General features: G+C 35.9%; 1 protein-coding gene across 5 annotated transcripts in view; it reads right to left on the bottom strand.

Moving 5' to 3' along the window:
• HELLS (helicase, lymphoid specific) overlaps window positions 1-19,953 on the bottom strand; it is a gene marked incomplete at its 5' end in the record, with an annotated part of 38,093 nt that extends 18,140 nt beyond the window's left edge. For 2 of the 5 annotated variants that reach the window (XM_082673760.1, XM_082673763.1), the window contains 10 exons: window positions 1,711-1,854; window positions 2,462-2,644; window positions 3,022-3,246; window positions 5,657-5,698; window positions 8,512-8,576; window positions 8,659-8,695; window positions 11,142-11,198; window positions 14,426-14,548; window positions 19,272-19,393; window positions 19,830-19,953. In XM_082673760.1, the coding sequence (XP_082529886.1) occupies window positions 1,711-1,854; window positions 2,462-2,644; window positions 3,022-3,246; window positions 5,657-5,698; window positions 8,512-8,576; window positions 8,659-8,695; window positions 11,142-11,198; window positions 14,426-14,548; window positions 19,272-19,393; window positions 19,830-19,860 (1,029 nt within the window). The remainder of the gene's footprint in view (window positions 1-1,710; window positions 1,855-2,461; window positions 2,645-3,021; window positions 3,247-5,656; window positions 5,699-8,511; window positions 8,577-8,658; window positions 8,696-11,141; window positions 11,199-14,425; window positions 14,549-19,271; window positions 19,394-19,829) is intronic. The other 3 variants (XM_082673762.1, XM_082673764.1, XM_082673761.1) reach the window with 2 other exon arrangements.
• Between the last annotated feature and the right edge of the window lie 5,774 nt (window positions 19,954-25,727).

Raw genomic sequence — 25,727 nt, 5'->3', positions numbered from 1 at the left:
CTACTTTTTCCTACATGCAATATGTATTACTTTTACTGTGAAGACATAACTGCAAACCACATTCCAAAGTTCTACCAGCACACAAGTAAAATCTTACATACAGCTGAATCTTGAGCAACACAAATTTGAAATGCACGGGTCCACTCATATGCAGATTTTTTTCAGTAATAAATACCACGTATAGTACTACAGGATTCATGAGTGGTTGAATCCATATCTGGAACTGCAGATATGGAGGGCCCACTATAAAATATATGCAAACTCTCTACTGCACATAGGGTTGGTGCCCCTAACCCCCATGTTGTTCAAGGGTCAACTGTACTGGTCAGAGTAAAACAAAGCAGTAAAGAACTGTATGTGAAATACATGGAGCAGTGAGGAAGAAGTTCAAAACACCAAAAAATGGGGCTTCCCTGGTGGCGCAGTGGTTGAGAGTCTGCCTGCCGATGCAGGGGACACGGGTTCGTGCCCTGGTCCGGGCCACAGGCCACGGAGCGGCTGGGCCTGTGAGCCATGGCCGCTGAGCCTGCGCGTCCAGAGCCTGTGCTCCACAACGGGAGAGGCCACAACAGTGAGAGGCCCATGTTACCGAAGAAAAAAAAAAAACACCAAAAACTGAACTGAGAGAGGCAATGAGAAGTCCATTTTCCAATTGCATTACAATAACTTGGGCACTAATAAATAAGTAGCTACAACACAAAGAAAAACAGATATGGGAATGTTATGCCATAGTAGGTCCATAAGATAATAAAAAATAACTTGTCTTCATATATTCCACTATTTAATTAAAATTAAATGGATAAGTTCTATATACTTAAAGCACTTGTCAGAGACATCTGTAATACATTCACAGATTAGGTCTATGTCTGGTTGATTTTAAAATGGTGTTGTGGAGGGAATTCCCTGGTGGCACAGTGGTTAGGACTCTGTGCTTCCACTGCAGGGGGCACGGGTTCGCTCCCTGGCCGGGAAACCAAGATCCTGCATGCTGTGCGGTGCAGCCAAAAAAATTAAATTAAATTAAATTAAAAAAAGAAAACAAGGAAAAAAATTTTAATTTTAAAATTAAAAAATAAATGAATAAATAAAATGGTGTCATGGCTATAGATTAAAGTACCAAAGGCTTTAATTTTCTTGTTAGAGACTACAACCTTCATGTCAATCGTTCTTTTTTTTTTAAAATTTATTAATTTTGGCTGCATTGAGTCTTCATTGCTGAGCGTGGGCTTTCTCTAGCTGTGGCAAGCGGGGGCTCCTCTTCGTTGCGGTGTATGTGCTTCTCACTGTGGTGGCTTCTCTTGTTGCAGAGCACGGCTTTAGGCACGCGGGCTTCAGTGGCGTACAGGTTCAGTAGTTGTGGCTCGCGGGCCCTAAAGTGGTGTACAGGTTCAGTAGTTGTCGCTCATGGGCCCTAAAGTGCAGGCTCAGTAGTTGTGGCACACGGGCTTAGTTGCTCCACGTCATGTGGGATCTTCCCGGACCAGAGCTCGAACCCGTGTCCCCTGCACTGACAGGCAGATTCTTAACCACTGCACCACCAATCTTTCTGTTAATATAAACCTCCAGGTTCTAAAGGAATATGCACAATGCAATCTATTACTTCCATCAGAAAAAATAAACAAATAAATGCTACTGGATGGTGACAAAGTGTTGTAAGTTAAGAAAAATGTGATTTATGGATTACAAAGAATCCAATAAGACCATTCATACCTGTAATGCATTTCGGTCTCTCATGGCTATCTCAAATGAAGTGATCACCACAGGATGAATCTGCAATGTCCCTTTCCGTTTGTGAATATGCTTTACCAATTTTCGACGTTCTTGCTGGGTACCATGATATAACATAGTAGGAATCTAAAAGATTTTATATTGATTTATAACCAACTTTAGAACAAAATGTAAATAACAACAATTTGTAAAATATAAAGTTAATCATTTCTGAAAGAAAAAATATAATTTAACTTTACTTCTATACTTCTATAACAAAATGAGTCAATCAATTCTAATAAATTATTGGGCTACTATGGGAGGATAAAAAAGCCATAAAACCAAATTGAGTGTAAGGTGAGAGAGATGGCGAAGTTATTTTTGGAATATATACTCTCATAAGGCAATGATGTGGCTAAAATGCATAGGTATGGAAGGAAAACACCATAATAAGAATGAACAGAATTAAAAATAAATTCTACCCAGGTCTATCTCAGGTGAGTCAAATTATTCAAGGCACTAAAAACCACCCAGGGATGTTTTAGGCAAGATGTCTGAGATTACTATGGAAACTTAGTTTATTCTATATAAACTTAGAGAAGGTACTGCTGAGACTGAAAGATAAGTCAAATAAGATATAGTGCTACACAGAAATCAACATAATTTTAGTAAGAGATCTATAGCTTAATTCAGGCAACAAAACAATAAAACATTTGTAATGATAATATATTTAACAAAAGGAAACATGTCTTACTTCTGGTGTAAATCTTTGGAATTCAGCCATCCAGTTAGGAAGTGTAGACAAAGGGCCACAGACGAGAAAAGGTCCAGGTACTCCTCTCTGAATCATCAATGCAATTGTAGCAATGCATTGAACTGTCTTTCCCAATCCCATTTCATCTGCTAAAATGCCATTAATTCCATTTTCCCAAAGCATCTGGACAAAAATAATATACACTGTATTTAAATGCTGACATAAACACCTATTGAATCAGCAGTAAGTTTATTTCTTCTTTTAACCCAAAGATGATAATTATGATGAGACTGACATATGTACACCATAAGTTATAACAACACTTGTGGGAACTCAGTTATCAAAGCCATAAAAATGTTGGTAGCCTTGAATAAGATAATTTTTCACTTTCAAAAATTTACTCTGGGTAAATAAGTTAGAAAATAAGTATTTACACAGAAGTGTTTGTTTTATATATAATAGTGAAACAGAAGGAACAACTCAAGTTGTGTTACATCATATTAATAGGTTATCATATAGAAATGAACCAATATCTTGTATTAAAATTGAGGATTCATTACCCTAAGCCATTCCATGCCTTCCACTTGGTACCATCGCATCACTCCTCCTGTGAAGTGTTTTGGTTGCTGAAAGGGTACTGGCTGTCCATTACATTTCCGAACTGGGTCAAAAAAGAATTTAGTATTTTGCCTAACCGTTTGAGATAATCTATCTTTAATTTTACTATTTGAATCTTTATTTTTCTGAAGATCTTCTACACAGAGATTAGAAGAGGAGCTTTCATCCTGTAAAGAAAAAAGTTTAATTAGAAGTTTAATACATAATAATGCTGCTACCCTCCATTAATCAGAAAATGTAACTGCTAATCAAAATTTGCCCAGTCGTATAATCATTGGGTATGAAAAAATAAAGCTACATGTTTAATAAAACCCTCTAGACAGTTAATTCCATTCCCCCACAAATTCAAAGCCACTGGAAAAAAAAAAAAAACACTTCTGAAAATAACCCTTACATATAACAGGCATATACTTCTGAAATGACCTTTACAATTAAACATCCCTTCCAAACCTCTAAAATATGCTACCCAAGAATTTATTAAACTATTTTCTTAATAATTTCCTTCATCCATAGGCAGGATAACAGATAATGTCTGTTAAAAAAATTATTTTCAAGGAACATAAAAATATTTACTTTCATCTAAGTAATTACTTTCACTACAGGCAAAGGGGCAAAGTAAATACAGTTTAAAAACTCACTATATCAAACTTAAGAATGTCAATTTATCTGTTTGTGACACAGCACCAACTTATGACCAATGGTAGATTTTTATTGGTTAGCTATGTCCACAACTCTATTCTAAGAAAATGAAAACAAGGATTAAGTCAATTCAAAGGGAAGTCTTACAAATGGTAAGTCTTATAAATGATGCCACAACTGGATATTCAACTGGAAAAATAGGAAACTTGAGTTTCACCACTCCCTACATAAAATCTGTGATGAAATGATATACCTAAACATCAAACCCAGAACCATAAAACTTTTATAAAACAGAATAACTTGATAATTCTGTGATAGACAAACAGTTCTTATACAAGACAAAAAAGCACTAACCACCAAAAGAAAAAAGGTAATGATTTGGGCTATTACAAAATTTAAAATTTTCTGCTTATTAAAAGATATCATTAAGAAAATGAGTAGGCAAGCCACGAACTTAAAGAAAATACAGTCTATATATGTGACAACAATGAGATTATAGAACTCGTATATCAACAAAACGACAAATAACCCAGTAACTGTGCAAAAGATATGAACAGAAACTTTACAAAAGAAAACATATAAACAGCCATTACAAACATGAAAATAAACTCTACATTAGTAATTAAGAAAATGCAAAATAAAACTACATGAGATTCATTTCACATTCAGTAGAACGGTTAAAATCAAAAAGATTAACAACATGAAATGCTGGCAATAGAGTAAAATGGTGTGTTCACTTTGGAAAAAGATCTGTACTTTCTTATAAAGTTGAATTACATTTACCATATGACCCAGCAATTCCATTCCTAGGTATATACAGAAAAAATATCAAAACATGTCCACACAAATATCTTTACACAAATTATCATAGCAGCCTCATTCAGAATAGTCACAAAGTGGAAACAATCCAAATGCTCATGAAGAAAATGGATTAAGACATTATAATATTCAATGGAATACTACTCAGCAATAAAAAGAAACCGACTAGCAACAAACTCAACAACATCAATGATTATTATCCACGCTGAATGAAAAGTAGCAGGAAATAAAAGAATACTATTTATATTTCATTTGTATGAAAACTAGATTGTGATAGAAGTTTTTTAAAAAATTGGGCAAAACTACTATAATAGAAGTCAAGAGGCAGTTGCCTTTAGGTTTGGGGTAGGGAAATGACTGGAAAGGGATACAAGGGATCCTTCTACCATAATAAGGTTCTAAATCTTGATTTGGATAATAGTTACACAGATGTATACATTTGTCAGAATTCTTCCAAATGAACACAAGATCTATGTTTATTTATTGTATATTATAAAATGTCAATTCCATAGTAAATTGTGGTAGAAGATTAGATTGGGCTTTATCTTTAAAAACGCAACTAAATATTTATTAAAAATATGCTTACTTAATCTTATTTACATTAAACATAGTTGGGTTATAACTGCATCATAAACAAATCCTTATACTGAACAAAGACTAAATCCTGTAATTATAGGGGTTTGGATAGTAAATACTCAGGTAACAAGGAACCTCTCTACATAAAATGAGGGGTTGGGGTGGGAGTAAAATCAAGCCTTCCCAAACAGAACCAAAGAAAATCTTGAAGGCCAGAAATAAGATTAAAGTATCCCTCAGGGCTTCCACAAGCTATGGAATATATACATGTGGAATGTATATATCCATATGGTTACAGTTACTTGCATCATTGCTAGACTCCCAAAGACCCATAAATTAATATTTACACACTAAGGAACATGCAATAGACCACCTAAACTTGATATATAAGAAGCATGTTAGGATAAAAAAAGCCAAATGGTTATTTTTTTTAAAAAAAGCTAAGAAATAGGATAACTAGTGAGAAAAAATGTACACTGGTGATTAAGAGATCAGGGAAGCAAATATGACTCCTAAATTTAATATCTATTATAAATCTCTTACCTCATTCTCCTTTTTACTTTTCTTAGCCACAGACAAAATTTCCTAAAACATTGAGAAAACAAAAACAAAATAACAACGAATGTGGTTCATTCATTTATTTAACATTTATTCTTGTTCTGATTTTATGCCAGGAAATGGGGATAAGCCTTGAAGGTAATTAGAATACAGGTGGACCTCAGACAAAATTAAGCCCATAGAATCTTTTTTTTTTTTTTAACAGTTCAGGTCTTTTATTTTCTTTACACCATCATGCCATGAATTCATAGGGAATGAAGCCGATAGCATCTTATAAAATTCTGAATTCGTTAGCAGCGCTTAAAAATTGGGATATTTACTCCTAAATCTTCCAGCTTTTTTTTTTTAGTTAAAGCTTATCTGAATAGACTAAGTCCAAATTCACAAAGTCCTCTAGTACAGAGGCTGGCAAACTACAGACCGTGGACCAACTCCAGCCGGCAACCTGTTTTTATAAATGTCTAAATAAAGTTTAATTAGAACAAAATCAGGCTCACTGGTTTACAATCTGTCTATGACTGCTTTCTGGATACAATGGCAAAGTTCAGGGTTGATTAGTTACCCACAAAACTACTGAAAGCCAAAAATGTTTACCATCTGGCCCTTTACAAAAAAAGTTCTCCAAACCCTGCTCTAGGTTACTACCATTATTCAAGTATTCACTCCCAAATGTACTACAGTCCCAACTCCAGCCCACTTTAGGCCTCTCTCTGGATTAGAGGACTGAGTTTGCAATCCTGAGCAAGAGGCAAAGACAAATACATTAAAAATACAGAATAAAAGTGTTCTGATTTTGAATTACCTACTAGATGCTAAGGGTAAGGAGACAATGTCCCTGGTGACTTAGGAGAGTATTATATCAAATTATCTGAAAAAGTTGTCATCAAGGGATAATCACTAAAGACAGAATTAGGCTGTATTTCAAGCAGAAAGAATAGCATGTGCAGAGGACCAAGGGAATAAAATAGTATGATACATTCAAGAAATTTTAAGCATATCTCAAATTTGAGATACACAGGAAAATGACAGGACATGTAAGTGAATGACACCACATACATACATGTGTATATGTAAAGTATTATGTAAGTATAGATGATATTCATATTCTAAGGCCGAAGAGATTTTATATAGAGAACGGATAGAAGAGCTGTCTTTTAAAATGGATAGATAAACTGAACCTTTTTAGAGAACAATTTGTGAATGACTCAAAATGATACCAATTACTAAGTATTCTTTTTAGAAATTAAACCTCCTTAACTCCTGACACTGCTTACCTCTATAGCTTCATCCTTCACCACTTGTTTATTTACAAACTGGAGCCAAATATAATTTCCTTTTAAGTTTTTTTAACTTTCCAGGAACTTCCTGCCTCTGGACATTGGTCAAAGGTTATTTTCTCTTCCTACAACACATCCCCAGTAACCTCCCTATATCTTACTATTTCCCTATTAACCTACCCCCACCTCTAAATGATTTAACTTTTATCCAAGTCTCAACTTCCTAGATGAAACCTTTATGAACTTCCTGCTTGAGTTAAGAGCCCCTTTATATGCTCAATAGCATTTTCCAATTATCCAATTATATTTGACTACTTCCTTCTAAATTTTTCTCACTGGATATAGGCTAAGGCAAAGACAGTGATTATGTTACCGAGTCTAAGCTCGTACTGCTCACTGCTTGACAGGCCAATAATCAAAAGACACGAGTTGCTGGGGCACGGAATAACAATTTTATTCGGAAAGCCAGCAAACCGAGAAGATGGTGGGCTCATGCCCCAAAGAACCATCTTGCCTGAGTTAGAATTCAGGCTCCTTTTATACTAAAAGGGGGTGGTGGTGGTGGAGTAAAGTCAAACATTTCCTGGTTCCCATCAGCCTCTGGAGGGGATGTGTTAATTTCTTCCTCCCTGTAGTCATTCACAGGTGGGCCTGGTCAGGATGTTTCCTGTGAGCTAAACAAAGGTATTTTAGCTTAATGCTCATTCCTGGGAAGCAGGGTTCCCAGAGATGGGCCATTATATATAATTTAAGCTTATAGGCAACATCCCTTTAGTGACTAACTTATAATACAAAAGGTTCTTTCCTATTACAATTACCTTTCTTTACTAATTGATCTTATCCACTTAGAACAAAGTTTGTCCATAGCAGATATGCCACCAACATTTGATGAATTAAAATAACAGCCGTGTGATTAGCTAAACTTCAATAAATCTCATTAATAGTGTTTTCAAACCGCAGGCTGAGTGTGTTCCATAATAAATTGAGTGGGTCTCAACTATTATTTTTAAATGGGAAAAAAGGGAAAATATCAGAGTACATCCCTAGACTAAAGACAAGTATTATGTGAAACTTTATACCTTATGAAGATGTAAAGAGTTAGAATCTCAGGTAAAAGAAAAATGGAGTAGGTAATTAAGGTTAGAATTTTTTTAATATTAAGAATGTGATACATTAAATTATGCTTAAGGAATATTTAGGGTTTGTCATAACTGAGGACACTCTAATTAGTTTCTATTTAATGAGGTAATACGTGAGAAGGTGAAAAAAGAAATGGCTTTAGAAATGAGTTTATGATTTTAGTTCCTTAATGGTTTTCAAACAAAGAACAGAGTTCTTAAGATACAGTTTTGAGGTTCTAAGAAGTTATAATAATTTCTGATTAGGCCAAACTCATGCTCCTTTAACAAACAGGAAGATGGTACCATCTTCCTCCTTAAAACACTTAACTGGCTGAAAACCCAGGTAAATAACAGTAATCAATACAGCTTTAAGGTGGTTCAAAACCCACAATAGGTTTTACTCAACATCGAATCTTATGTATCCCTCCCCCTTTATTTTTACCTCTTTTGACATGACCTCTGAAATACTGTATGATTCATCTTCTCTTCCTCTTTTCTTTCTCATAACTATAAAAAAAATTTATTTTTTATAGTAATTAAAACAAAAATATAAACACATAGTCTTCAAAACTGGAACAAGGAAATTTACCTGCATTCTCCTCACTTGCATCAATGGAATTTTTACCCTACAAAACAAGGATTTAGAGTATTATTTTCCTAAAGACTTCTACGGTATTACATGTTAAAAGGCACTGATTAGGTTAGCTTTCCTTGCAGTTGAACCACATCCACAACTCTTCACTATTATGCTTACCAAAAGGTAATCTTTTTCTGTATTTCCCTACTATAACTTGTTCGTAACCATATCCCTCTACTTTTTCCCAAAGACTCTACTTTCCTCAGTTTTCTTCCATGTAAGAGACATTTCAAAACTAAACAAAGAAGGCATTTTTATTTTGAAATTACCATGTACATCTTCTCTAACTGTATATTTATGCTGAAGATACTCATTGGGTATGGTATGGAAGGAGTACTCATTTTCAGTATAATTTATAAGTTAAATACAACTGACAGTAGAAATAAAAGAGAAAACCAACTGAAAAATTACTAGTGAAAGGAGATAAGGGAAAGCAAGAAGTGTTCAAAAACAAAGTTTCAGAATGAGAGCTGGCAAAGAATAGGTAGACAACATGTATGAAAAATAAAAATGACAAAGAAATAAGGTAAATATAAAAATGAAGTTAAAAATTTAAAGGATTAAAAAAGAAAATACCAAAAGAGACTAGTGAAGTGGAATAGGCAGAATTTAATGGTTGACACCTTTAGAATAAAGGGAAAAAAACCCAAAACCTGGTATAAAAAGTTAGCTTGGTGAAAGTGAAGGCTGATTGAAATCGGCAGTTTGAAGAGTACCGAGTAAATGATTAAGCCAGTAAAATTATAAGTACATTCTTCAAAACCCCAAAATAAGCTCCTGGAATTCGCAACTGAGTCGAACATCAGTTTTCCACAATTGCTTTTGTTGCAGAGTTATCTGCTATGTACTTTAACATCACCAATAACCACACTAAGAATCAAGTAACTGGACTTAAAGATACCCTACCTATTTTTCCTATTGGCATTTTGATATTTTCTAACAAAGGCAGTTTGGTATAGAAATTAAGTGTGGAATCCGAAATTAATCCTAGGTTCAAATCCTGGCATTACTATTTATTAGATATGTGACCTTCAAAGTTAGTCAATTCTCATTCACAATAGTTGTGTTCTATAAAGTCGCTGTGAATACTGAACTAGTGAACACTCAATCAGTGCATCTAGAAGAAATACAAGTTTAGGTTCCTGCAAGCCTCTGGTCACATCTTCATCAACTGATCAACGCATAACCCTATTTTATGTATGTTGCTGTTTAAACACAGCTCATTTAAAACATATGCTGATTAACACTGAACTCAAAGCCAACAGCATTGTAACTCACATCTGAAGGAAGCTTATCTAACACACCTATTTTCTCCATAAGGAACATCACAGCCTTCTTGCAATAGAAACACTAGACAGCACTTCAGCACAATGTGGCTGACAGTCTTTTAAACAGCAAAACCACCAAAACCACAAAAATGCAAAAATCATGGCATTAAATAGACCACAAAGAGGACACTTGTTTACACTGTGACAACTTAAATAAGGCAGATAGCTTTGTTTGACCTCAGCTGGGAATGTGCATGTTGGGACTCTTAATTTTTTGCCATTCTGCATATACACATGTCTGAATGACCACAAAAACACAGGTGACAGATTTTAGCAAATAGGCTAAGTGGCAAGTATGGGATCTATAAATAATGAGGATGAACTGTGCTTTATCTCCTTGCATCAGCTTCTTTATACATAAAATGTAGATAATAACAGTATCTCTACCTAATAGAGCTGCTTTGAGAGTTAAGTAAAAACATGTAAAGCTTAGAACAATGCCCGGCACACAGTAAGTACTCAATAAATGTTACCTTTATTATTTCTCTTTTCACTAACACACGTGTTGTTTGTATAATCCCTATCAATATGGCATTAAACAGCCTCATGTTAAAACATAGTCCCCAAAAAGATCACATCTAAAATTCAGGCTATCCCTAAATGAATGCTCTATCTGAAATGCTATTACCATGTATGTCATATGTTCCAATTTTGGTTCCACTGCTACAGCTATGTACAAGATACAAATTTAGATTATTTTTATGGCTCAAAGTTGACATGACGAGGTTAGAAGCATGAAGAAGAGTAAGCATTACATGCTCCAAAAGAGCTGGCGACTTATAAAATGCCTTGAGGTATAAAATATTTGCAGATTTCTCCCCAGATAAGAAAGTGAAATTTTGCTATTATGAAATATAGTCCACAGAATAAGAAACTAAAAAGGTCATAGTTTAGCTCTCCCATATATCTAAAATACTGAGACAAAAAAACCCCTAAATAAATAAATAAAATACTGAGAAACAGATTTTACATATTTCTATGCAACCAACAAAGATAGGTTAGCAGATAAAGATTAAAATTAAATAGATGATCAGTAGTCAAAAGAATACAAGAGAATGTCTTCAGTATCTAAGGTAACATATACAAAATATTCTAGCTTACTATTACCTTAGTAACTTTTAAAGATTCCTTTTTTCTCTCCAATTTCTCTTTCTTCTTCTGTTCCTGTAACATAATTTTTTCTTAGTGTCAAACGTGGAAAATGCAAAGTATGAAACACACATCTCAAATAACTTAAGTTCGCAATGAAGAAACTGTATATAAAAATTAAAAAACAAGAACTTGCGCTTCAAGCCTTTATGGAGTAACAGAGAACAGATTTACCCTCCTGCCTTAAGCAACTAAAATCTAAATATATCAGTGGTTTTCAGCAACACGCAGCAAAGGACAGTGAACACTGTCCTGTGAACAGATTTACCCTCCTGCCTCAAGCAACTAAAATCTAGATAAAATATATCTGGTTTTCAGCAACACGCAGCAAAGAGCAGTGAACACTGTCATGAACCACGCGAATCTTCTGACTGCCCAGCTTACTGCCTGGAGGCAACTTCCAAGTGCAAATAATGGAGGGAGAACCCAAATAGAGCTCAACAGTCTTCCTGAGTTGAAAAGACAGAGTGCAAAACTCAGAAGAGCTAGCAAACCAAGGTCAAGTATCAGAGAGGGGACAGTTTCATATAAAAGAGGCTCTGAAGATCTGTAGTGGCATCCTCAGGCTGAGTACTGATCAGTGTGTGAGTGTAAGAAAATGAAGGCCAGGAAAAGAGCAACTAGAAAGCAGGTAGAACAATCCCTGTGCTCACAAGGGCTCAGGAACAGTTCACATTCCCGTCAGCCAAAGCTGAAGGGCCTCTTAATGTATGGGGCTTCAAGAACATTCAGAAGAGGGACCAAGTTATTCTTGGACTAAAAAAGCTGTTCCATAAGCCCCCTAACAAAGCTTTAAAAGCAGGACAGAAAACGATTCAAACCATTTCCAAGAGGTGTTTAAAAGAGTATTTACCTTACAGTGAGTCATTAAGCTTGGTATTTGTTTTTCTGTTTCATTTTACCAAACGAAGGGTTAAAAAGGGCTTCAACAAAGGAAAAAGAGAATTTAGCAAATGTAGCAAAATCTTGATTGATAACTGTTAAATGTGAATGATGGGGACAAAAGGATTTATTGTAGTACTGACACTTGCCCAAGTTTTTAAATCTTCATACTTCTAGTGGACTATAAATAAATTATACAGTGTCTTAGATGATAAATGCAATGCGAAGAAAAGAACAAGGTAAAGGGGATCAGGAGTGTGAGGATGGAGGTGCCAGGTAACTTTATTTAAGGTTGTCAGGGCAGGTCTCATTGAGAAAACATGTAAGCCAAAGCTTGAAGATGATGATGAAGTAAGCCAGGCAGATATCTATTGAGAAGAGGGTTCCAAGTAGAAAACAGCCAGTGCAAAGGCCTAAAGGCCGGAAACACACCTAGAACAAGGTCTGAAAGGTATGGGGGTTGAGGGAGGCAACCAGACTGCTTATAGTCTTGTAGGCCATCCTAAGGACTTTGGCTTTGTTAGAAACAATGTAAGCTAGAAAGCAGTGAAACATCATTAAAATACTGCAAGTGGGTGGGGGGAAGCACTAAAGAAAAATAAATTCTTCACCCAGTAGAAAATCTTTCAAAAATAAAGGTAGATGAAGACTTTTTCAGAGATAAAAACTAAAAGAACCTAACACCAACAGAAAATGCAAACAAATCTATAATAACAGAAAGCAGATCAGTGGCTATCTGGTGATGAAGACAGGAAGTGAGGGATGGGAGAAAATTAAATAAAAGGGGCAGAATTCAACCATAAAAAAAAGAATGTGATCTTGCTATTTGCGACAATATGGATGGACCTTGAGGGCATTATACTAAGTGAAGTAAGAGAGAAAAACAAATACTATATGATTTCACTTACATGTGGAATCTTAAAAAAAAAAAAAGGCTCACAGATTCAGAGAACAGACCGGTGGTTGGGGGGTGGGGGGGTGAGGGGGGAGGTCAAAAGGTATAAATTTCCTGTTATAAAATAAACAAGTCATGGATGGGGATGTACTATACAGCATGGTGACCATAATTAATAATACTTATTGCATATTTGAAAGTTGTTAAGAGAATAAATCTTAAAAGTTCCCATCACAAGGGAAAAAATTTTTAACTGTGTACAGTGACAATGTTAACTAGACTTACTGTGATCATTTTGCAATATATACAAATATTGAAGCATTACACTGTACACCTGAAACTAATATAATGTTACATGTCAACTGTATCTCATTAAAAATGGGGGGACAGGAAGAATTTTTTGAAATTAATGGTTATGTTCATTACCTTGGTTGTGGTGGCTTCATGGGTATACATTTTTTAAATGTACAGTTTTGTGTATATCAGTTATATTTCAATAAAGCAATTTTTAGAAAAGGAGACTGAGCAACATAAAATTCACAATTTCTGGCATCCAAAAAATATCACTAGACAGGATAAAAATCAGTTAACAGTTGACTAAAAAAATAAATGTTGGAGTAAAGCAATTTATATTGAGGAAACTCAACAGCTCAGGGATTGGCAGGCAGCACAGTGAGGATGAAGTTGGAACTAAAAACAGGAGTTTTGTTCTAATGTCTGCTTAGAAGCAGTTACTCTTGAATGAAACACATCTTGAATGACAAAAGCAAACTACAGAAGAACTACATATAGTATGATACCATTCTTATAAGGCTCAAAATAAGCAAGACCAAAAATATCACATGTGGATATATACACATGTGATATATGTTAAACTATTTTTTTAAGCAGAAAAATGATAAATACAAAATTCATGATGGTAATTACCTCTGGGTTAGGATGGTAAACGAGGCAAGGAGATGGGAAAGAGAAGCAGAAATGTAGGTGCAAAAATATTTAGAATGTCCTAGTTCTTAATCCTTGTTCATTTAATTAATACAGTATTCATAATTTAAAAAAAATGTTGGTATATTCATACAATGGAATGCTGCTTAGGAATAAAAATGATCTACTAAATTAATACATGTAAGTGAATCTTAAAAATATGCTGAGCTAAAGAAGTGAGACACCAAGAGTGCTTATCATATGATTCCATTTATATAATATTCTAGAAAAAACAATACTAATTTATAGTGGCAGAAAACAGAAACCAGTGGTTGTCCGGGGCCAGAAGCAGAGACCACTGAGAGAAGAAAACTTCTTGGGATAATGGAAATGTTCTTTATCTTGACTGTGCCGGTGGTTACACAGGTCAAAACTCATCTAACTCTTAAAATGTGTGCAATTTATTGTATGTAATTTATATCTCAATAAAGCTTATTTTAAAAATTTAAGCTATTAGCTATAATCAATCACATATACATACCTCTAACTGCTGCTGTTCCATTTTAGTCAATAAAAATTTGGAGTAAATATTGCTTTTTTCAAGCAAATGCTGAAGTCTACGATATCGAATGTCCATGGACTCTCTATCCCAAGACATGCGAGCCTATCCAAAGAGAAAGTTTCCATAATTATTAACGGTTTCCTGACATACACTGATTTTTTTTGCATAAGGTGTAACAAAGATGACTAAACAACTGCTCTTTAGGTTTAATATATTTCCTGTAATTCATGAAAAATATTTTTATTAAATTCACTTACTAAAAATGGTTATCTTCCAAACAAAAACCTAGAATAGCTAAAAAAAAAATGATTCTGGGGTTCAACAGGCAATCTGGCAAAGTATAGCTTGGCTACCAAAATACTGAAATTTCAGACACTGAATATATGGTTATTGGCATCTACAGAATTGAAGGTCCATTTTCAAAATATTTGAAATTAAAGTGAGAAAGCAAATATTTAATTCAAGTTGTATTTAAGTTTTTACAAAACCAAATCATTTCAGAAAAGAAAAATTTTATACACCAGTTTAATTTGAAGGAGCAATGGAATTAAAAGATAGTCTCATTGGCTAGGAATCAGAACATCTAGTTTTAGAACTTAAAAACTATGTTGTCAAAATATTTAAACGTGCTAAATCTACTGTTTATTTCTTACAAGCCTCTTTCTTCCTCAGTATTGTGTTGCCCAAGCTTTGCCCTTACCTTTTAGCTTTCTACTCTCATACTCTTACCTTTATCTTTCACCTCTGTACGCCTTCCATTTACAAACCTCTGCTTTCCATATTACTTTTACACACCATTTATTTATTGATTTGTAAGAGTACACAACAGTCTAGTGGCTGAGGAGGAACCCTCTCAATTCACAATAAAAGTTAAACATTTTAACAGAACAATAACAGAGGGCACAAGAGAGAAAACAAAAGCAACAAATAAATAGTATAGTTCAACGGTCCACAAACATTTTCTGTAAAAGGGCAAAGGGCAAATATTTAAATATTTCAGCATGATATGGTTTGTATTGCAAATACTCAAATCTGCCTTCGAGCAGTTATAGACAACACGTAAACAAAAGTTGTGTTCCACTAGAACAGACATAAGGCCAAATCCAGTTCATAATTTGCCAACCAAATACTGTAATCTGAACTCAAAAGAAAAGCATTAAGTGGGCTGAAGTCAAGTGAGAGTTGAATATATGCAAATCTTACTAACCAGCAATTCCACTCCTGAGCGTGTGTGTGTGAGGTAAATTTAATTTAGTGTTAAGGCTTGACCTTATAAATCAGACACCAGTATATACTAACTTATATTTCCCAGATGTTATGTCATCTAATTTTTCTTTCAAAATAAATTTATTTTCTATTACAAAAGCAGTGACAATAAGATACCTAAGAATAAATTTAATGAAATACATGCGCATTACAAGAAAATAAAAAATCTTTAAAAAAATCATCCATAGTCTTACCCGTGCAGATAATCTGTTGACGTCTCATAAAACTCTATTTTCAGTTCTTTTAGGACAGCCTTTCTTTTACTATTACCAACGTACTACTATGATTACAATAGTCAGTCACTGAATGAAATGGATATTATAAATGAGATGAAATTACTTAAAACTTTATAAAAATGAATTCTTAAACTTAACTTTATTTTAGTTAAAATACTTTGTGCTTAATTTATCTGCTGCCTTAAGTCCTGTTCAGAATAAATCAGCATACATCTTTGAAGTAATTAAAGCTTAAAGGCGCCATCATGGAACAATAATTTATAATATAATTAAAATATGCCAATGGTTAACCTTTAAACCCAGTCTTCTGTATTTCAAAATAATTCTGTAGTAAATCTTCTCATCTATCATTACTCTCTCTTGACTTAATTTTGTTATTTGTTAATATTAAAGTAAATTGTAGCTTCATCTGTGGAAAGTATTCAATACTGAGTGCCTGGTGGGAAGCATCTCTTGATGAGAGAGTGAGAGAGTATGCCAGTGGCCACCAAGAGCATAAATTCTCCACTGTCTACCCCATTACCTCTCCCAAACCCCAGTTTTATTTATTTCTTTATTTTGTGGAGGGAGTTCTATTTCAGGTTACACAATATGAACTGTTTTCCTTTTTTACCTTTCCAAGAACGCTCACAACTCTTACCATTCCCCTTCCCCCACGTACACAGAAGTTAAAGCTACTCTCAAGTATTCTAGACTAACAATGACTTCTTTCAAAAGGAAATGCAGGTGAAAAGTCAAAGAAAATAACTGTAGCAAATGAATGTCAAAATCATTCTCCAGGATCTTCACAAACCTTCAAATCTCCTAAAGCAAAGTAAATGCTTCTCATTAAGAACTTAAGCTAGCTCTTCCTCTCTTAAGTACTTCTAAATATATGCCCATAAATACTGAATTCTCCCAAAAGAAAAGGAATCATTACTTTTGTGTACTGAATTTTTTGGCTCCAAAGACATGTAAGAGAGAGACTTATTCTTAGAATTTTCTCTACAGTCACTGAGGAATAATTTGTAAGTGTCAAGGACAAAAAGTAATCAAATTCTTTCAATACCTGTACATAAAAAGATACATAATAACAATGAACCACAATCCTACTAGGTTTTTAGCAAATTACACCCTGCACTAATAGGATTGAAAAGAGCTTTATTCATGGAAGTACTGAAAAATGGATTAAAAATTGCTATTTTAAGTTCTATGGTGCATAACTGCTAAAGAAAAGCTAGTTGTACCATACCTATCCCTCAAGAGTAACAATTCCAAAAAACTTTAGGATTGCAAAATGTTCAAGAGCTTAAAAATTTCACTGAAAGTAGAAGTTATTTTGATCCCTAGTTTAATCAGCAAATACTTATGGTACTATAAATTTTGACGGACCTTTAAATTTATTTATTTAAAAAATTTTTTTTGGCCACACCGCACCACACCGCTTGTGGGATCTTAGTTCCCCGACCAGGGAAAGAACCTGGGCCCACAGCAGTGAAAGCCTCGAGTCCTAACCACTGGACCACCAGGGAATTCCCTGATAGACCTTTTTTAAATGTGAAAATAATCTTTCTTCACTTGAACTCATGCATTCTTGAAATGTATTCTTATTACACCTCATATCTTTCTTCAAATAGCATTTCCTTAACCAACAATCTTCATGGGTTATAAAAGTGAACTACACTACTCAAAATTAAGGGTTTATCACTTACAATCTCTGGAGTTGATTCTACTCTGGACCATGCCCCAGGATTCATCCTTTACAATTCACCTTGTTACAATGGCTAGTAAGTATATTTATTTTATTATATAATCATATATGTTAGGTAATATATTATAAAATATTCTTTTACCTTAGTTAGAAATTCAATAGACATTTACTATAGCCTACTATTTGCCAGGTGCACAGCCTACAAAAACAAAACAATGTGATGTGCCCTCAAGAAACAAAGTGAGAAAGAATCAAGTAAGTAAGGATAATACTGTCTAACAAAGTACTGTAGGAATGCATAGAATGAGTAAAGGTGGTTCAAGGTTGACCTCCCAATTCTATTAAAATTTGTTAATATACTACCTTACCGGATTATGGTCAACTACAGATGATCAGTAATAATGGAACTATTATATACTGGAGTGAAAGTATAGCAAGGTGGTTAAAAAGTGTGAATTCTGGAACCACATGGCCTACATTACCATCTCTAGCTGAGGGACCCCAGGCAACCTCTAGGTGCCTCAGTTTCCTCATCTGTAAAGTGGAATGAAAATAGAACCTAGTTTATAGACTATTTTAATAAAAGTAATAGTTTATACTAGTAATTAAACTAGTAAGTTTAATAATAGTAATCATAATGAGTTTAATAATGATATCTACTTGATACTATTGAGGATTCAATGAGTAAAATACATGTACAGCATTGAGAACAGTGACTGACTCACCATAAATGATCATGAGGTGTCAAAAATGCTAACAAAATTATCATTATTGTTGATATAAAATAGCAGGGACTAACTAATTCATTACTTGCCTTTGGAGTGCATTATTCCCCAATTTGAGTAGTTCTGTAATTACATGGAGTTAATTCAATATTAATGTCCTCAGAGAGGTTTAGTGTTAAGGACAAGAACTCTGGAGACAGCCAAACTTGAGTTCACTAGTGTGTGACCTGACCCCCAATTACCTCAGTTTCATCATATGTAAGTGGAGATATCAAAAGTACCTAAATAACCATAATACTGGGAGGGTTAAGTAAATTATTACAAGAAAATCACTTAGTAGGCAGCACATAAGATGTAGTAGGTGTCAGTCTTCTTGCATATGCAATAATGAAGCAACAGGGTGGGACAGTGCTGGAATAAAATATACTTAAAAACTGAAGTTTTTCAAGAGGTTAAAAACTGCTTTTAGTAACCTACAAAATACTCTGTACCAGAAAACCACAAGGATAATTAACTATTCGTTGAAAAAGTACATCACATTTTAACCTAAAGGATCTTACTCGGCAATAGTCCAAGAAATGTAAAAGAAAGCAAAAAACAAGTTGATCACTTAGGTGGAAAACAGCACTGAAAGAATTCACTAAAAATAATTCACTACCGACTTTGGAAGAATTATAATAGCTAAACAATCAATTTGAAATGCTCACCTAAGAGAAATGAGGCCACTTTATAGACCAAGACTATATCTGATAGAAGCCTCATTCAAAGCTCATGCAAAGGTTTCTCAAAAATAGCATCGGTAAACAGAGATAAATAAGGAAGCCCGTTTTAAAGCTGATGAAAAACCAGACTAGTAAACTTAAGCACACAAACCACACCCCCGACGATGAACTTGATGCCTATTTTACCTTTTCTAGCATCTTCCTCTCTCTCTCTAGCCCAGCAGCTTCAAGCTGTTCTTCCTCCTCTACCATGGCTGGAGTAATCACGGCAGTCTCCGGCTGTTCAACCACATCTGGAGCTACGGACCCTAGGAGGGGACAAGGCTTTTAAATTGCAGCTTTAAAAAATGACCAGTTACTCAACTTCCGAGTAAACAACCTTCCTCCCTTTCCCAGGTGCATTTGCGGCAAACCATGAAGACCCAGGGGGACGCCAGTATCACCTCTCAGAAGAAATCCTAAGCCTTCACTATGTCAACAAGTTGCCTGGACCCCAGTTTACAAATGGAGATGTTTGGGAAAACGCAGCTCCCCTGTGTCAAATTTCCTATACCATGCAAATATGCGCAGTTCCGGGTGTCCCCCACTCACTCCCCACAGAAAAGGTAACTCTCCTTTCCTCCTCAGTCTCTGCCCGGGGTCGCCTCTCCCCTCAAAAGCTCGGCGGCAGTCTCTCCATGCTGCTCCCGCACCCCCGCCCCGGACACCGCCGCCCGCTCCGGGAGGCAGGTTCTCCTCACTCACCGCCACTGCTAGCGGGGCGCTGCGCCGGCATGGCTGGACACACACTCCGGAACCGGGTGCCCTCCTCACAGCGCCTGCAACGCCGCGCGCTAAAACCTCCCAGCCGCTTGCCGGTCCCAGTCTCCCGGCCAGGTGTCCAGCCAGAGAAAAACGCGCGCTTCTCCTTCGCGGGAAAACGCCGTCATCTCGCGATACTTCGTGCTCTCCACCCCGCCCCCGAGTCCCGGTGGCGCGAGACTTGGCGAAGTTTGGTTTTCGTCAGAACTCTCTTGGGAGACTGTGAGCTTTTCCGAGGACCTCGGGTTTGGGGAAGCTGGGTTCTGCTGCAGAAGTCAGCCTTAAACTAGCTGTGTGATACTAGGCGAGTCTGCCTACCGTGGAGGGCCCGGTTTCCTCACCTAATTGATGATGGTGCCGCACTATGCAGACTTCAGTAGCGCTCTTGTTTGCAAGGTACCTTCACACACTGGCTAATGTGATTAAATCCTGCCAATGGATGATCCTTTAGGTAGAAAGATGTACTGAGTATCCAGGTGAAGATGTCAGAGACTAATATTGCTAAACTTTGCCACCATCTGCAGTTCACATTTTGAGTGAAAATTCCCCGAAATGACCCAGAAGAGGGCTCTTTTTGTGGCTGGGATAGGAGAGAGAAATAAGATTATGGTAGCGTTCTTGTTGAAAAGTTATTTCAGGATAAGGGAGAACTTAATGCAGTGATAAGCCTACCGGAGTGGCCAGTAGAAAAGACGTAAGGTTCAGGAATTCAATAGACCAGTTATTAGAGAAGGCACCTGAAGGGAGGAGCTGGGCTTTTCTTGTCCCTTGGTTTTCACTTCAGCCTGCAGTCCCTCCCTTTCTTACCTGCAGTCCCTTTTAACAAGTTCTTTTGCCACCCCTCGCCCCAACCTCAGAATTTATGGTATACCTGCCATGTAACCACCTGTTTCCTCCATTTCTGACTCCAACAACTTTAATTATTTGTAATTGTACAAAATTTAAGGGTTTACAATGCACGTCACGTCCCTCATAACCATCTTCAGCAACCTTCATAACACTGAGATTAGCAGAGCAGATTGTTTTTATCCCTACGTTATAGGTGAGAAAACTGATGCTCACAGAGGATAAATTAACTTGCCCAGAAGCCTACAGTCACTTTGTGATACAACAGTAGCCAAACCCAGGTCTTTGGAAAACTAGTTCAGTATTAAGATAAATTATAACCTCCATTAGTAATTATTCTTAAATCATACCTCTTTCTTATCAAAGACAATACCTATCAGTCAGTCTCACACTACTAAGATTTCTGACCTTCACCAAACTAACTCCGAAATTTCTTGCCCCGACTTCTGAAATACTGCTTTTTACAGGGGTTTTCCCTAAGGTACTGAAAATCTTTTCTTGTTCCCTCTTTTGAACTCAATTGTGGCCCACCTCCCCAGTCTTTCCTCTGTCTGTTTTTTCTCTGTTGTTCCTTGCAGTATCTGCTCTACAGACTTCGATGATCAACTCAAGGCCAACAACTTCCCTTCTGATTCCTCAGAGATCAAATGGGGAAGATTTATCCAAACACACGAGGGATGGAATTCAAGGCAATTTCATCTCATTCTCAAAGGACAGGAATCTCATCTAATATCTTAGCCCCACACTTGACACGAGTTGCACTGGGTGTTTCCGGACATGTTTGCCACTGTGCAGACCTCAAGAGTGGCTATGAAAAGTTTTGTTCATTCACTTTAAGGGTATACATTTAAATGTCATCTGGGTACCTGTAACTTTTCTAGGTGCTGTACAGCAGTGAACCAGGCAAACAGGATTCCTGTTGATACGGCACTCACCTTCCAGGAGTTGAGACAACTACGTATATGTGAGAAATTCTCTGCAAAATATTAGAATAGGGTGGTGTGAGAGTAACTGGGTAGTTAGTTTAGACTGGGTAATCAGGTATCTGAGGAAGTGACAGACTTTTAAGCTGAGAACCAAATGTCAAGCAGCCAGCTAGTCCAGGGGAAGAATGGGCCAAGCAGAAGCTACAGCTAGGGCAAAGAGAATAAGGCAGGAATAAGCTTGGGTATGTTTTGAATATCAGAAGAAGACCAGTATGATTGAAGCAGAGTTGACAAGAGGGTGTGGCACAAAAAATCAGAGGTAGACTGTCAAGATGAGCCACAAAATGCCGTCTTCTTCTAGATTTCTTAATGGCTTCACCATCCACCCAATCAAAGAAGTGAAACAAAACAGTCAAAAAACAAAACCACTGCTCCCTCTTGCTTATATGGCCCCACTTCCTGCCTACCTCACAAAGTAAACAATGGCTATGAGACAGAACTCCCCTTCCAGATTCCCAACACCAAGCTTACAAACCTACCTGCATCTAACACCTTTTCCACTTTCTCTCATGATATGCTCTGGATCCATCTCCCTGCAGCCTATTCAGGAACCTTAGATTATACATTACCCCATTCACTCTTTATTTCTTAAACCTCTACTGAATATTTTCCATTAGTACTTAAATACTTGAACACACACCAAAGTAACAAAGGAAATCAATGACTATGCATGGTCAAATTTAATGGACATCTCTCAGTCCTCATCTCAACCTCATTGACACCTGACACTATTGATCACTTCTTTATGGAAACACATTTGGCCCTTGTTTTTTCTGACCCCCACGCTCTCCTGATATTCCTATTTCTGACGTCTACTAGTTCATCCTCCTCTAGCCAATCTCTAAGTGTTGAACTTCTGAGTGAACCAGAAATGATCTGAGTTTCTAACTAATTGTATAAGCTACTAAAAATATTTTAAATGAAAGGTAAGTTCACTAGGAATGGTCCAAAATAAAAACAATCTGTTCATCCATATCTATCATGTGTAGTGCCAAGCGCTATTTTGGGCACTAGCAATTTGGAGGTAATAAAAGACAAGACAATCTTTCTGAACTCAGAGTTTACATTGTAGTGGAAACAATAGACGACTATATAAAATAATGTTAGCTAGTGGTAAGTAATAGATAACTATAAAGAAATATGAAGTACGGTAAGGTCATGATACTGACAGAGGATGGGTAGAGAACAGTCTGACTCTGAGTAAACAGACATTAAGTAGAGACCTAAATGAGAAGATAATATAAACCATACGAAGACTTAGGCAAAGAATATTTCCAAAGGAAAAGTAAGAGTAAAAGCCCTTAGGTAGATAGGAAATTGGGAGATTGAGAAATCAGATCCACAGTGAAGTTAATAAGGTTGAGTGGCAGTTGAAATTGTAGAGATAGAGACTAGAATAAATAGGAACTTGTAATAAAAATTTGGATTTTTATTATGAGGAATGTCACTAGAGGGTCCTGACTAAGGAATAATAGGATTTGATTCACATGTTTAAAAGATCATAAAACATGCAGTCTAATTAAAAGTGTGATGAGAATTGTTTAGTTTTTCAACGGCTCACATAAGTGGCTTTAAAAATCAAATCAGAACTATTACCACTAAGTTATGACAAATTTACTGCATACACAATTTATTTAAAATCACTTGGTATAAATTAAGAATAAAACAAACCCTATCATTCAAACACTTTCCAATTTATTTTCACACTTTAAAGCCCAAACACAGGCATTCAAAGCATTTTACAATCTACAAAAGTTTTAATCAAGTTAATACTTCCCTTTCAAAGTTTTTTAAGAATATAGAAGCTAAAATTAAAAGCCTTAGGATTTATTTGATAATCAGAATACATCATGTACTTACAATATTGATTATCAATACTGCTTAGACCAAAAACATTTGAGGCTTCACTTTCTGCTTTTATACCATTTTGTATAGTGTTGTACATGAAGATGAAAAATGAGAACAAACGTATATACCCCATTGTTATCAATTTTATATACTCCTTCACGTCTATATTAATCATTTACACTTTTATTACAAAAATGATTTTTTCAAATATATTGCAATAGTACATGTCATTTTTACCTTAAAATAATGGAAGTACTGTTTACTTAAACGTTCAAAAAATGAAGCACTTTAAAAATTTATTTATTTATTAATTTTGGCTGCGTTGGGTCTTCGTTGAGCACGTGGGCTTTCTCTAGTTGCGGCGAGCGGGGGCTACTCTTCGTTGTGGTGCGCGGGCTTCTCATTGCGGTGGCTTCTCTTGTTGCGGAGCACGGGCTCTAGGCGCGCAGGCTTCGGTAGTTGTGGCACATGGGCTCAGTAGTTGTGGCTCACAGGCTCTAGAGCACAGGCTCAGTAGTTGTGGCACACGGGCTTAGTTGCTCCGTGGCATGTGGGATCTTCCCAGACCAGGGCTCGAACCTGTGTCCTCTGCATTGGCAGGCGGATTCCTAACCACTGTACCACCAGGGAAGCCCGCAATGCAATTTTCGTAAAGTCAAATTTCCTTCTTGGAGTATTTTAGAAAATAAACCCAACTCACGTAATAAAATGTACAAAATAAAACCTCAATTGGAACCAAGAGAAGATCAATATGAATGGTAGAATGTTTATAAAGAAATGCAGTTTTGCTAACTTCCCAAGCCTTGTAACTTTATGTAGCCTATCAAAATATTGAGGCAGTGCTTGGCACATAATCAGGGCTTACCGAGTGTTCCTGCATTCATTCAAAGTACGAAGTAGCTCACTTCTGCAATTACACTCTTAGTAAATAAGCAATATGTTTTTTATTGAAGCATAGTTGATTTACAGTGTTGTGTTAGTTTCAGATGTACAACAAAATGATTCAGGTATACATATGTGTATATATATATATTCTTTTTCAGATTCTTTTCCATTATAGATTATTATAAGATATTCACTATAGTTCCCCATGCTATACAGTAGGTCCTTGTTGTTTATCCATTTTACATATAGTAGTGTATATCTGTTAATCCCAAACTCCTAATTTATCCTCCTCCCTTCCCCCTTTGGTAACCATAAGTTTGTTTTCTATGTCTGTGAGTCTATTTGTTTTGTAAATAAGTTAATTTGTATCACTTTTTTTAGATTCCACATATAAGTGATATTATATGTTTTTGTCTTTCTCCTTCTGATTTATTTTACTTAGTATGATAATCTCTAGGTCCATCCATGTTGCTACAAATGGCATTATTTCATTCTTTTTTATGGCTGAGTAATATTCCATTGTATACATATTCCACATCTTCTTTATCCATTCAGCTGTCGATGGACATTTAGGTTGCTTCCATGTCTTGGCCATTGTAAATAGTGCTGCTATGAACATTGCAGTGCATGTATCTTTTCAAATTGAAGTTTTCATCTTTTCTGAATATATGCCCAGGAGTGGGATTGCTGGATCACATGGTAATCCTATTTTTAGTTTTTTAAGGAACCTCCATACTGTTCTCCATAGCAGTTATATCAATTTACATTCCCACCAACAGTGTAGGAGGGTTCCCTCTTCTCCACACCTTCTCCAGTATTTATTATTTGTAGACTTTTTGATGATGGCCATTCACACCTCATTGTAGTTTTGATTTGCATTTCTAGCAAACAATATTTTTAAAGGGCAAGGCTATCTTCTCTCTCTGAAGTGGCTAATTTCCCCAAAATAAAAAATATATATATTTTTAAATCTTTTAAAAAATTATTTAATTTTCATTTTTACATGTTGTAAAACAGTGAAGTCCAAATTAATGGTTTTACCACTGTAGGGAAGCAGAATTTGTCACCCCAAAATGTATCTCTTTGGCATGAGGATTAATTTAGCCTGATTATTTTTAAGAAACAGAAGACTCAGGAAGCTTTTCTTGTTACTGACCCCTTTACTGCCAAAAAGAATTTTGACAAAGGGCCTGTTCTGGAATAGAGCTAAGAATGTGGGCTAGGTGAGGTGGGGAACACTCGGCAGGGCCTAGAGATCAGAGTCCACTCAGTGTAC

Source organism: Grampus griseus (genome assembly GCF_964374135.1).
Source record: "Grampus griseus genome assembly, chromosome: 16".
NCBI lineage: Eukaryota > Metazoa > Chordata > Mammalia > Artiodactyla > Delphinidae > Grampus > Grampus griseus.
Note: the sequence above shows the minus strand (reverse complement) of the source record. Positions and strands in the feature narration are given on the sequence as shown.